The 13,115-nt window shown below is 50.0% G+C and overlaps 1 protein-coding gene across 16 annotated transcripts in view; it reads left to right on the forward strand.

The window, feature by feature from the left end:
• ZNF618 (zinc finger protein 618) overlaps nt 1–13,115 on the forward strand; it is a 148,649-nt gene that overhangs the window by 123,342 nt on the left and 12,192 nt on the right. For 13 of the 16 annotated variants that reach the window (XM_050980773.1, XM_050980783.1, XM_050980784.1 and 10 more), the window contains 2 exons: nt 6,057–6,101; nt 10,960–11,037. The exons of 1 other annotated variant lie outside the window; for it this stretch is intronic. In XM_050980773.1, the coding sequence (XP_050836730.1) occupies nt 6,057–6,101; nt 10,960–11,037 (123 nt within the window). The remainder of the gene's footprint in view (nt 1–6,056; nt 6,102–10,959; nt 11,038–13,115) is intronic. 2 more of the 16 variants (XM_050980776.1, XM_050980781.1) reach the window with 1 other exon arrangement.

Genomic DNA, 13,115 nt, shown 5'->3' on the forward strand with positions numbered 1-13,115 from the left:
GTAAATGCCAATACACCACTTGGGGCCCTGACTCCTCTGGAGCCATTGGAAAGTAGCAGCCTGAGATTGCACCTATTTTATTCCTGTCAAACTTTGTACAGCCAACAAAGGAAGGACAGAAATATCTTCCTTCCTATCAGACAGCTCGTTCCTGAAGCCAAGCAAGCTGCATTGGAAACCTGCTGGCTCCTCTTACCAAGTTTTGCAGGAGGGGAGATGAACCTGTCCAGGAAGCACTGACAAGAAATACAAACAGTGGCTGTACTGAACAGTCCAAGACTTCAGTTCTCTCTGAACTATTAAATACTGACCCACTGTTGCTGTGACACATCTCCCAAACTCTCCCTGCCATCTCCTTGTACCAGCTTACATCGCACTCATCCTCCTCTGTCTGTTTCTTTCTGGACTGCAACATTTAAAGCACATGAGTGAAAGTTCACAGCAAAAACCAAAACAAAACCAGAAATTCTTACAAGCTGAGTAGCAAGTTTCATGAGATTTGCTCATCTTGTTTCCCTGTAATGAGCGTTTCTGTCTGCACCACGTGTAGCATCAGTTTATTTTAGTGGCCCAGTCGAGGGCCTGGCAGGCTGCAGAGGAGTTGCAAGGTACTCACCTAGACCTTTGATTGAGCAGGAAACCTGAGGAACTCTTGTGAGCTGCCCAGGACTGGTCTGAGGGCAGCTGGGCTCTGGTGGAAGTAGTTGCTTTCTGCATTAAGCAGCTGACATGCTCCTGAAAGCCAGGCTGGTGCATGGGGATGTATAAACTTCTTCCCTTTTTCCTTCCTTTATCTGTCCTGCAACCTCTTTTCTTCCCCAGCCATGTTTTCCTCCTTTGGCTCCATTTTTTGTGCTGCTTCCCACATGTCCCATTCAGCGCTCTTTTCCAGCCCTTGCACCAAGCCATTTCTCCTCTTATTTCTTCCAGTTCTCAGGAGTCCCACTGCCCTTACTGAGAGCAGCCTGGGTGAGCATCACCAGTCACTGTGCTTGTCACTGGTGGTCAGAGAGGCCTGGAGAGCTCTCTGTGCTCAGCTGTCCCCACAGAGCTCTCTGCAGCTGCCTTTTGGAAGGTCCTTGCCTCTTCCTTTTCCTTCTTTCCATGGCTGTGTCTCAGTGGGTGTGACAAACCCCATGTGGCTCAGTGTCACATGTGGGATGGGAACTCTGGGGAGATTCTGGTACATTGGCTTGTCCTCTCTTGTGCTCCAGCCAACAGATTTCTCCCAGGCAGGGAAGCAGGTGGTGATAATGTGGTGGGCAATGATAGAAGGATGGACACTTCTGTCCTCCCACTGCCATCTGCTGTTTGCTTGTCACCAAACTGCTGCTGTAAGGAACAGTCACCAGGTTTGGGAGGTAAATGTAGGTCCCAGCTGAGCAGCCAAGGGCTGTGTGGCTTGGCCTTGTTAAATGCCTGGTGGCTCTTGTTCTCTGTGGGTGTGAGCTTTGTGTCACAGACTTGGATACAGAGATACCAGAGAGCAGCAGGAGATTTTTAGGCCACCCAGCTGGGGACGTTCTGCTTTTTCCCTGTGTCACCATCCTGACTGCAGTGGCACAGACCCCTTGGTGTCTGGAGTGAGGGGCAGGACAAGAAAAACAGGGAAATCAGTGACTAAAGTCACCTAAGATACATGGGGTGAAATGCTGTAGGGATTCCTGAATGGAAATAGGAATGGAACTAGAGTGGAAGATGGATTTCAGATGTCTCTTCTCTGTGCACACAACCCCAGTCCTTGTCACAGTGAGTGCAGGTTCCTGGCATCCTTCTCTGTGTGACCTGGCATCTGGCTGCCCATAAACCACAGCTCTGTGCTGAGTGCCAAACTCTGCTCTGGGCCTGGGGCAAGTCCCAGCTTTGTCTCCCAGCAGGGTGGGCTGGAGACAGGGAGTGGGTGAAGGTCTCGAACTGTCATCCACATTGTGATTGGAGGGTGCTCTTTGTACTCATGGGAAAGGGCCTCCACAGCTACTTGAACTTGCTTTTTGCTGAAACCTGGAAGTAACACAGTGCTTTAAAAATAGCATCCTGCTAAAGTGTTCCGTTTGCTCCCTTCTGCTGCCTCGGGAGCACAGGCAGCAGAGGTCCCAATTCACACAGAGCTTCTGTTCATCCACTGCTGAGCTAAGGGAGGTCCAGAAAGCAGTGCCATGACCTGATCCTGAGGCATGGAATTGGCTCACTGGGATGAACAGCAGAAGCTGTCATTCCTTGGGTGCCATAAAGCTGCTTTTAAAGGAACCCTCCCTGGTGGCGGCCACTCTGCCAACTCTTGACACATGCTGGGGTTTTAAATTCTCAAGAGGCCAAACAATATTTCAAGACCAGCTTGTGCAATGTAAAAAGCAGTGATGATCAGCCTGGGCATGGGTAGGGAAATCCCCAGAAAGGGTCTGAGCTGTGTGTTGTGTGCCATGGTGAAAGTCACTGCCTTCCTTTTCATCCATGTGTGGTTGGAGAGGAGCCTTTGGCTGGGGCTGGGCCCTGCTCTGGTGCCCTCTGTCACCACAGGGCTCCCAGGCTTTGGGATCTCCCTGGGGTCTCCCTTTTTCTGACTCCAGACAGGGACAGTGACCTTCCTCAGGGATAAGAACCATCTCTAACTCAAGTGTTCACAGCCTAATGCAACTTGATCCCTTGTTTTGGGCACTGTGGATGACTCCTTTGGGAAATGAAGGCCAAGAGGGATTAAGGGAATTGTGAGAATCCAAGGAGTAAAAGAAAAGCAAGAAAGGAGAAAAAAAACTCTTTAGTTTCAACACCTTCAAATACAACTATCAAAGAGAAAATCTAATTGAAATTGTCAGTGTTTGTTGAAGTTTGAATTTGCTCAGTGTTGCTGGTGTGAAAGAGAGCAGTTAAAATTATGTAGGGAATTGGGAAATATTTTGAACTTTCAAGGTTGATTTAAGCTGTATAAATATGTCTCAATTTCATCTGCTGCTTTAGGGAAACTACTACTGTAAGAACTTCCAGTGCAACAAATTTTAGCATTTAGAGTTTTTAAAATGTCAACACTTTCCATTCCTGTTTACACAGGGAAGCTTTGCTTTCCAGCACTGTTTATTCCAGACTGGGGAGAGGGTCAATGGAAATGTCTTCTTTTTTTGAATCAGTTTGTGCCAAGCTGAGATGAGATTGAGACCAAAAAGATTTAATTTTCTGCATTTGATATAGAGTAAAAATTCTTGGAAAAGCCTGAGAATCTCCTGTTGTCACGATTTGAAGGACACAGGACAAGATTTTAAACATGGATTTTTAGGAATCCTAGGCTTTCTTACCTGGTGTGGGCATACATCCCCTTCTGCTCACCCCCTGTAGTCCAGCCCATCTGCAGGGGGGTTCTGCTGGAAAGACAGCACTTTTAGGATAGCATTTTTGGTGGGTGTGCAGCTTTAGTATTTGGGGCATAATAATTCTTGATTACTGATTGCAGTGTGACATTAGCACAGCCAGCCCCTGTGCCTCTGCCTTCCAGCTGCCTCTCAGGCTCTGTCAGCACAAATACAACTTCCATTAACATTCATCTGGCAATTCTCTTTCTCATCTCTGGTTGGTTTGTGACTGCTACACATCTCCATGGAGCTGGGACAGCCAATGGCCAAATTTGAGGAGTGAGGAAAAGGAGAAGGGGAGTTGTTCTGTGAGCTCCCACTCTGTGCACAGCACAGGGAGTGTTGGTGGATGGGGTAACACAATTGCACAAATAGCCAGAGCTGCATTTTCAAAGGAGCCTGAAGTGCTGTGCCCAGGAGGAGGGGCAGCAGCTGAGTGCAGTTCCCACCAGGAGAATGAGTGTCACACAGGGAGGGTTCAGTTGAGAAAGTGTCACTTTGCTTGGTTGCATAAATAAGTCACTGTGTCCACTGGGCATTTGTGTGGAATTGAGGTTTCTAGGAATGAGCTGTTATTTCTGGTGCCACATTCATTTAAGCTGTTCCAGACTTCTCATGTTCAACAGGAAGCTTGCAGACAGGAAGAAATATATCTGGGTTAAAATAACACTCAGCAGCCAGTCTCTGTGGGTGATATCCTGCCAATTGCTCCAGAGCCTTGGGACACTGGGGAAGAACTGAGGCAATCCATGTGAAAGCATTGAGGCAAGGAGCACTCAGCAGAACTGGGACACACAGGCAGGGACAGGGCTGAGGATTGCAGTCTGCAAGCACAGATACTGGGCTGGGGCTGGGTAGGGCATGGCCAGGACAGTCCCTGGGAGAGCAAAGTATGGGCAGAAAAACCTGAATTCTCATTTTTGCTGGAGAATCTGTGGAGGGAAAGATTACAAAGCCCCAGTGCAGGTGATTTATCACTAATCAGTCACACTCTGGCATTTCTGGGATTCTTGCCTGGATAGGTAGCTTTAGTGGAAGTGACTGTGCTGTAACAGGGACCTGGCAATGCATGGATGAAAAAATTGTCCAATTATAAATATGAATACCAGAAAGATCCTAAGGGTCTTCCTTCACGTGAGCCAGTGTTGTATTGAGTACCTGAAGTGCTGTTTCGTACTGACAGTGCTTTCCATGTGAGTAGGAAGCCAAGCAGAACAAGGACACTGTGTCAGCACTCCGGGCTGGAGAGCAGCCAGAGGTGGTGCTGAGAATTCCTTGGGCTGCTTTAAGTGCTCTGTGCCACTGCTGGGCTCTGTGCCTGCCCCAGGTCAGAATCTCTTCTGGGGGCAGTGAGGTTGGGGTTTGTCCCTCAAAAGCTGAGGTGCAGCTGGGCTGCTGCAGGAGCCCTGCAATGCTCGGAGCCCTGGGCAGTGCCATGGGCACGTGTGTGTTCCCTGAGGGAGCAGGGCACCTCCCAGAGCAGGGACCCAGCACACAGAGAGGAGGGTGCCTGGAGGAGCCTGCCCTGCTCAGCTGCTCAGCAGGACCAGGTCAGGGACCTGTTTCAGTGAAAATCTTGCCCCAGGTCCAGAGCTCAGCAGCTGCAGGAGCAGCTGGAGCCCTGCTGGCTGATCACAGTGTGTGAAGTGATCAGCAGCATTCCCTATGAGCTGGTGTCTCCCATGCATCCCCTTTCCACAGCACTGTCCAGTCATGTCTTTGCCCAGCATCATCCATGCCTTCATCTCCATTCCTTAGGGGCTGGCCCTGCCATCTGGAGCCCTTTCCAGCAGCTCAGGTCCTCAGCACGGGGATGTTTAGCAGAAAGGCTACTGTGTTTGACCCATGCAGTACCTGAGGGTGGTTTTCTTTCCAAGGAAACCAGGCCAAGTCTGTCAGAGAGCCCTGAGAGCCTCAGTCAGGGATGTGGCAGCCCACAGCCTTGGACTGGGACCCTTCTGGAAATGCTCTGGGTCTGTGACTGATTCTTTAACATTAATAATTAATGATTTCTGCCCCTCTGCAGGGTCTGACCCTAAAGGACCTCACCTGGGGACTGTAGGAAACCACACATGGTCTGAGGTGCTGGGATCACTGCTTCTGCTCCAGGGCACTGGGGCTGGATGCAGACAAATCCTGGTTGCCCAAGGGGCAGCCAGCATCCAGCATCCAGCTTTCAGTCACACCTTACAGAAAAGCAACCTGCAAGCTGTACTGCATAGGAAATGTGCATTCTCAGCTTGAAGTAACTGCACTGCTTGGAAAGTCTCTTCTTTGGCATCCAGGGAGAGTAAAACAACCCGATTTTCCCTCCCAGCTTTAGTTTAAAGAAGCAGCATGGTGAAACTGGGAATTTGCATCTGGATCACCAAAGAAGGCCTTTGTAAAGGGTTTCTTGCCCCATGGCTTTTCTTTGCTGGCCTCCCCCCTTGTTTCCGTTGCTGTAGTATTGGGTGGGTGTTAAAATCTCTGGACATTTTAAATTGGACAGGAAAGATGCAGAACCCTGGCCATGAGAAATTGGGCAAGGGAGAGAAAAGGGACATGTTGGACACGTTGGATTTTGTGTTAAATGGAGCTCCCATCCTGCCCTGCCCTGGATAACTCTGGAAGTGTGGAGTAGGGACAAGGAGCAGGGAGCAGATGGGCAGAGCTGTGTAGAATGCAGCGAGGTCTCTGCCAGTCTCAATATTTAAATCTCTTTCTTTTTTGCAGAAACCGCAAGTCCCCTGATTTCAAATCCTTTCCCGCTTTTACAAAGTAAGTGTGATGGATGTCTGTGGTGCAGAAGGCAGGGACTGCCCTCCTGCAGCCCTGCTGCCCTGCCCTCTGAGCAATTTTCATCAATAAATGCTTTTTTATTATGAGTCCAGGTGTCAAAGAATAAAATGCCTCACTTCTGTGGCTCTGGTGTCAGATTTAAATGCAACAGAAATCCTCCAGGGTGTTTCTGTGCAGTCTGGGGCTGCCAAATCACTTCATGTTCAGTCTTCAGGGAGTTTTTTGTGAGCGTGTTTTGAGACCAAGATTTGAAAATGAATCCATATTTAAGTTACATTTGCACACAGAAAAACTTGTGATCAGGGCTGAGCTAGTAAACACCTGCACAGAGCCAGTTCCTGTGGCCTGGCATTGGAAACTGGGAGGAGCAGGGCTGGGATGGGTGGACAGGGAGTTTCTGCTGCAGATTCTGCCCTGTGGCCTTGATGGTTCAGCAGGTGGAGCTTCTTCCTTTGCCTTGCAGTGTGTTTGGTTCCTGGCACTGGGGCTGGGGGTGATTTGTGCCAGCCTGGTGGTGTGAGCCAGCCCTGAGTGCCACACCCTGAGCGTGGCCATGGCAGGCAGGAGGACAGCTGTCCTTCCTCCTCTTACAAACCTGAGAGAGAAGCAAGGGCTTTATCCAGGACACGAGTTCATGCAGGAAGGGAAATCCAATTAATGCTATGATATTTGACAAGGGGTGGTGAATTTGGGACTCCCCTTTTCCAAACATACTCCAGAGCACCTTGTTACCTCTTACTGTTTGAGCTGGCTGGAAATGACAGTTTTCAAGAAACTTCCACTGATTTTGGGGTGTGCTGGTGGTTTTGTAGGAGCCTGCTGCTGGTTCTCCTGCCTTGTCTCGTGGGTTTGTGTCAAAGAGAAGGTGCAATTCACTGTTAGTAAAGCTAAAGCAAATGGAAACACTGGATGGAAATGCTGAGAAGTTTTCCTCACAGTTGTTCTGCATTTGTTTTTCACCAACATGTGGACAGAAGTGTTGAAATGTGGGTTTTTTCTGCTGAGGAAAGAGCAGCCTGGGGGACTGTCCCTGAGTCATGGTGGCACCCTGCTGGGTGTCTGTCACTGCACAAGCACCTCAGGGCACTTGCTGAAACTTTCTGTTAAAGCTCTCAACTCCTGTTCACTCCTGGCTTCAGACCAGGCTCTGTTATTTTCCCTGGCTTAGATGTGGCAATGAGAGTTAACATGGAATTAGAGTGATTTATTTAAGCCAAGCACAGGCACTGGTTTTCCTCTGCCTTGCCTCACACAGCTGCTGCCTTGCTTTGGGGCCTTGCTCACTGGGTAAAGCACTACTGAAAGAGTCTAATTATAGCCTTGGGGAAAGATGTTTTAAATTGTGCAACCAGATGTGAGCGTTAGTTCTGTGTGGCTCTGGACACTGAAGAGGTTTCAAGAGCTGCTGGTTGAAAGCTGCTCTCAGAAAACACTTCCACAAGCACAGGGGGCTCATGTGGGCAGCACAAGCTGCCCTTGTACCACCAGCAGCTGGGAGCAGAAGGACAGAGAGTGAAAGGGGTGACCTGGGGACCCTTTGCTCAGCTCAGCCCAGCAGAAGATCATTATCCCTAAGGCTGAGTAAGGAAGAGCTGAAATTCCCGGGAGGAAGGACAAGCAGAGGTCTAGCAGTGGTGGGAGAGGAGGAGATTGGGGCACAGGTGTGGCTCAGATGCATGTGCAGAGCAGTTCAGAGCAGTTCTAAGAACTTTTCCAGTTCATGGTCAAGAGAAATCAAAGGGAGGAGGATTTACTGGATTACCAGCCCAGGTGAGCAGACTTTTCCCTGGTTTGGGATACAGATTGCCTCTTTCTTCTCTCCACCTTCCAGATCCCTCTTCCTCTTCTAACCCTGGCACATCCCACCCTCCCTCCAGCCTGACTGTTCCCAGCTCTGCACTCTGGAGCATGAGGGGCTCAGGAGCTGAAAGCTCAGAAGGATGAGGGTTGAGAGAGCTCTGGGAAGTGAAGTGAGTTCATTCATTCCCGTGGGGATTCTGCACATCCTCCCAAGCATCCCTTCCCCTGGTCCCAGGAAATACTTTGGAATTGTTGGATGAATTTAAATTTCATGATTATTTTTAACATGGCTCGGGTTTTTTTGTGGTAAAATTGGACTTCTGTATGTCTTTGTCTCAGAATTATTTAAAAAAAAGCTTTGGTATTTTCAGAACATGAAATTAGCTTTTGAAATAGGTGGTGATTTTGTTTCCAAAGTTGGACATTTCTGGAGTAGACCAGAAGTAGTATCTTTTGGAATTGAGATGAAAATCAACACAATTTTTCTGAGAAGAATCACAAATGAAAGATTTTACCAATTCACTGAGTGCACTGATCATCCAGAGATTTGTCATGCCAAAGGGAGGAGCTTGAGATGAAGAGCTGTGGAGACCTTGGTGGTCACAGCCTGCTGGATGCAGATGGGAGAACCCAAAAGAGACTGGGCAGGGGTGAGGGGGAGCCAGGCAAGGAGAGAGCTAGAAAAATAGCACAGGTTTGTGCTGATAAAATAGCTGAGAATACAGCAGGAGGGAGGTGAAGCAGCTCAGGGAGACAAAGAGAGCTGATAAGGAAGTGTGAGTGAAACAGGAGAGCAAAAAGAGTGTGGGAAATGTGCAGTTTGGAGAGTGCTGGCTGATGGAGGGGTTTGCCTGCTGCTGAGGCTGAAACTGAGCTGGGGAAGAGCTGTACTGTGCTGGAATCCTGCTCCCAGGGCAGCTGGGGGCTGTGTGGGGGCAGAGAAAGGCCCTGGCACTGAAGTGGTGAGCAGGACTTCCCCCACTGCCTCCTCCCCTGCACTGCAGGCAGGGGTGGCAGAAGCAAGTGCAGGTGTGTGCTGAGGTGTGGATGGCACAGGAGAGCTGCCAGTGCCCAGGGGACTGCAGGGTGACACCTGAGCTGGCAGCCTTGCTGCAGCACTGAGAGGTACAGCAGGGTCTGCTCTCCCCTCTGGTGGAGGGGCAGGGGCTCCAGCAGAGCAGAGGGGCAGAGAGAGGGTCACACAGCTCTTGTGAGCTTCCAGGAGCCTGTCAGCAGCAGGCAGCAGGCTCTCAGAAGTGTGGCTGCTTTCATTAGAATATTCACAGGTTAATTTTGACCCTTGAAGGGGCAGTCAGGCGCCTCGGTTTGAGGCGTTCCCATCTGAGCAGTCTGGGCTCCGTGAGCAGCAGAGGCACAGGTGTGTCTGTAACACAGGTCTTTGGCATTGCAATACAAGCCCAAGAGGGATGGTTTGCACCCACTGGGAGCCTTCTCCTCTCTGACAGTTAAAAACAAGTCAAAACAATTAGATTGCACTGTACCTCTTGTGGCATTGTACCACAACTAGCTCACTACTGATGACTTCAGCAGACGCAGCCAGTCCCTGCTAATTCCAAGGACTAAAATCCCCATGTGCCATTCAGCTGTAAAAGTCTTCTCTTTTTTCCACAAGCACAGTTACTTAAGTACTGAATTTCCAAACTTTCATGCTGCAGCAAGCCCAGGAGCAGCATCACAAGCAGGCACAGTTAAAGCATTGAGCACAACTCCAGGCAGAGCTGGCTCCATCATTCCAGAGGCTCTAGGTTCTGTGGGAAAGGTTTGACCTCACAGCATAAAAGTACAGCTAATATGGATTTGCTCATGCTCTCTTTTATGTTTTTCCTCATGGATTCCTGTAGCCTTGAGGTGGATTCTGGGGTTTTCTCCCTGAGATAGACTTCTCACAAGGTATAGGCAGCCTTTTGCTTCCCTGGTTTTGGTTCTTCTGTCCTGGGTGCTGGTGCTTCTGCTTATTCATTGATACAGAATATGTTTTTTCCTTTGAACTCAGATCTAGACTTCTGAAATATTGTAGCAATAGCTCTGTGTGTGTGCCATGCATTTGTATCCACAATTGTTCATATGCTGACGTTTGTCCATTCTGCTGCTCCAGGACAAAATGTCCCAGTGAGAGGTGGCAGTGCTGCTGTGGCTGCAGAGACAGAGGCAAACTGCAGTATTTCCAAATTTCAGCACTTCAGTTCAAGATCACATCCGTCAACCAATGCACTCTACTGATACGGCTTAGACAGGCAACTGCACACATTTGCTTTTAGGTTAATTCAGTGGAAGAAATGCACTTTCAACATAGAACAGGGCTAAATGGATCTTTCAGCTCACCAGGGAGCTCTGCACTCAGCTCTTTCCTCACTCCAGCTCGTCCATATTGCTCTGGCACGTGGCTCTCCTGCTCTGCTCTCGGCCTTCAGGCACAGGCCTGGTTCCTGTGCTTCCTGACCTCCACCTCTGCTTCCCTGGCATCCTGCTGCCACCCAGCCCTGTGACACCCACCAGTCCCTGGTGTCACTGCACTTGGTGACAGCCGTAAAGCCCCAGCTGAGTTCCCCCATGGCACTGCTCCACCCCCAGCCTCCGACTACAGCATTTGTCACAACCCAGTGCTCCTTGTCTCACTCAGGAGAGGCAGCAGACACTGGAATTGGACAGAACTGGCTGGAAGATGAGTCCAGCAGGCTTTACTCCCAGGCACAACACCAGCAGGGACTCGCTCAAGGCAGGCTGCAGCAGCCTGGGCCAGCAGACCCTGGCCAGTGGGCAGCCTCCTGGAGAAACCCTTGTGCAGGTCCCTGAGATGCCCACCCACGGCAGCAGGGGCTTCCTGTAGTGCTCTGCCTGTGTCCTGGCAGTGAAGTGCAGCAGGAGGAGGTGCCCAGCCCAGCCCAGCCCAGCAGGCAGAGCCCTGCCCGGGCCCTGCCCTGCTCGCTGTGCCTACAGCTTACACACTGAGGTATGCACCTGTGCTGCTTCCCTGCAGACTCTGTGTAATTCTTCTGAACTGATTTCTCCCAAACAGAGCCTTACACCTGTGGAGCTTGTGGAATCCAGTTCCAGTTTTATAACAATCTCCTGGAGCACATGCAGTCCCATGCAGGTAAGCTGGGCACTTGGACTCGCTGCAAGCAGAGAATTAAATTCTGTGCTGCTGCCTGGTGCTGACCCCAATGTGTGTCTGTAGGGTTCTCAGTGCTCCCCATTCCCACAGCCCCAGTCATTTCACTGCAACAAACACAGTCATCACTCAAAGGCTGGAGCACAGAGGCTCAGGGTATATTGCTCCTTTCCATAGGGAGAGAGAGAATGTGCCATGCTAGCTCAAAGTCCATCACACTGCTCATTGCCTTTATCCAGAGCTAGCAGAGAATCCTCACTGCATAAGCTCCTCCAGCAGGTGAAATCCCCCCCTCGTGCCAAAGGGGTGGCTCTCATGGAGCAGGGCAGCAGAGCCTTTGCCCACACAAGTCCCGTCCTGCGCTTGTGTCTCCCAGAGTTCTGCAAAGGACTGAAATGTGTTCTCAGAAGAAGAATTTGCCATTTCAGCAGCTGTGTTCAGTTCCCTCTCAGCTACCTACAAATGAGAATTCTTAAGAGTCATTGAGAGTGCTTTGTTTCTAAGTCACTGGGTTTTTTTTCCCTGTCTTGATACATAAGAGATGATTTTAAAATTTCAAAGCCAAACCTGTTTCAAAGACAGCACTCAGCATATTTAAGAATGTAGAAACAGAATTCATTTTATATTGGTAGATATTTTCTTTTTTTTTTTCCCCTCTTGAATTCAAGTGAACTAACACAGTTTTAAGAACAATTAAATCCCCTTTGACAGACCTGTGTTCTCCAACAGACAGCTGCTCTTTTGAGACGGAGATGCAGGCCTGAGGAAAGTGGCATGGAAGGACAACAGGCTTAAGGAAAAGCATATTTTCCTTTCTGTAATAATGTTAATCAAAGTTCTTATCTTGCTCTTTATTTTAGTCTTAATCCTAAATAGTGTCACTTGAGTTCTTCATCCATGAGGTTCCTCTATTCCATTTCAGTTCCTGCTGGCAAATCTTAGTGCAGGCTTTGTGTGGTTTTCAGCAGCTACTTTATTTATTATCTGTGTGGTTTACAATGACACTTTGAGAGCTCTTTGTTAGCAGAAGGTGTGAGTTTGTGTTTCTGGTAGAGCACTGGGGTTCTGTGCAGTAATGGGACTCTGTGTTACCCCGAGGAGCAGTGAACTCTGCTCAGGGCAGGGCTGCCCTCACTCTCTTTCCTTGGGTTTGTCCTTGCTGGTGTTCTGCTGCCTCCACACGGTTCCTGACCATCCTGTTCTTGCTCTGGGCTCTGGGACTGAAATACAGCATTTTCAGTTACAGCTCTGGGTGACACTGAGCACAGGAGCTGAGGGAACAAGGGCAGCTCATTACGGGTTGAGCTGTTGCAAGTTTTAAGCTGGTGCTACCTGCAGCTTCCTCCTTGGTTCTTCTTTACAAATGACCCATGGGGGTGGTGCGAGGGCTCCCTGTGAGGGTGGGCAGGACCTGGCACAGGGTGCCCAGAGCAGCTGTGGCTGCCCCTGGGTCCCTGGCAGTGCCCAAGGCCAGGCTGGACAGGGCTGGGAGCAGCCTGGGACACTGGGAGGTGTCCCTGCCCGTGGCAGGGGTGGCACTGGATGTGCTTTAAAGACCCTTCCCACCCAAACCAGTCTGTGGTCCTGTGGTTGTTCACCTGGTTATTTTGGTCACAGAACAGGGTGGAGGGAGCAGTATCTGTGATTTGGCTCCTGTCACATCAGGGCTCTGAATGGGTAAATCCCCTCATCTCCTCTGCCCAGCTCAGGATTCTCTTGGTAAACTCTGTTTTCTCCTTGCTCCCTGCTCTGTTTGCAAGTCCCATCCTGTGCCTGGCTGCCTCCTGCTGAAGTCTCACTGGTGCAGTGACAGCGAGGGGTCCGTGTCTTCTTCAGCTGCTTTCTGCAGTGCCCCCAAGGCTGGGCCCATGTAAGGCACTGTCCCCTCTGTGCCTTACAGTGCCCTACACTGTCCCCTCCCTCTTGGGTGTGGTGCCTGGCCGCCCTGTGCTCACAGCTCTCCCCTCCCTCCCCATGTGCAGCTGTGGGACAAAGGCAAAGCCAAAGCAGAGGCAGGAGTCCTGTGGGCAGCATTGGTGGGTGCCCAGCTCTGGGTGTGC

The sequence above is a fragment of the Serinus canaria genome, chromosome 17 (assembly GCF_022539315.1).
Source record: "Serinus canaria isolate serCan28SL12 chromosome 17, serCan2020, whole genome shotgun sequence".
Taxonomy (NCBI): domain Eukaryota; kingdom Metazoa; phylum Chordata; class Aves; order Passeriformes; family Fringillidae; genus Serinus; species Serinus canaria.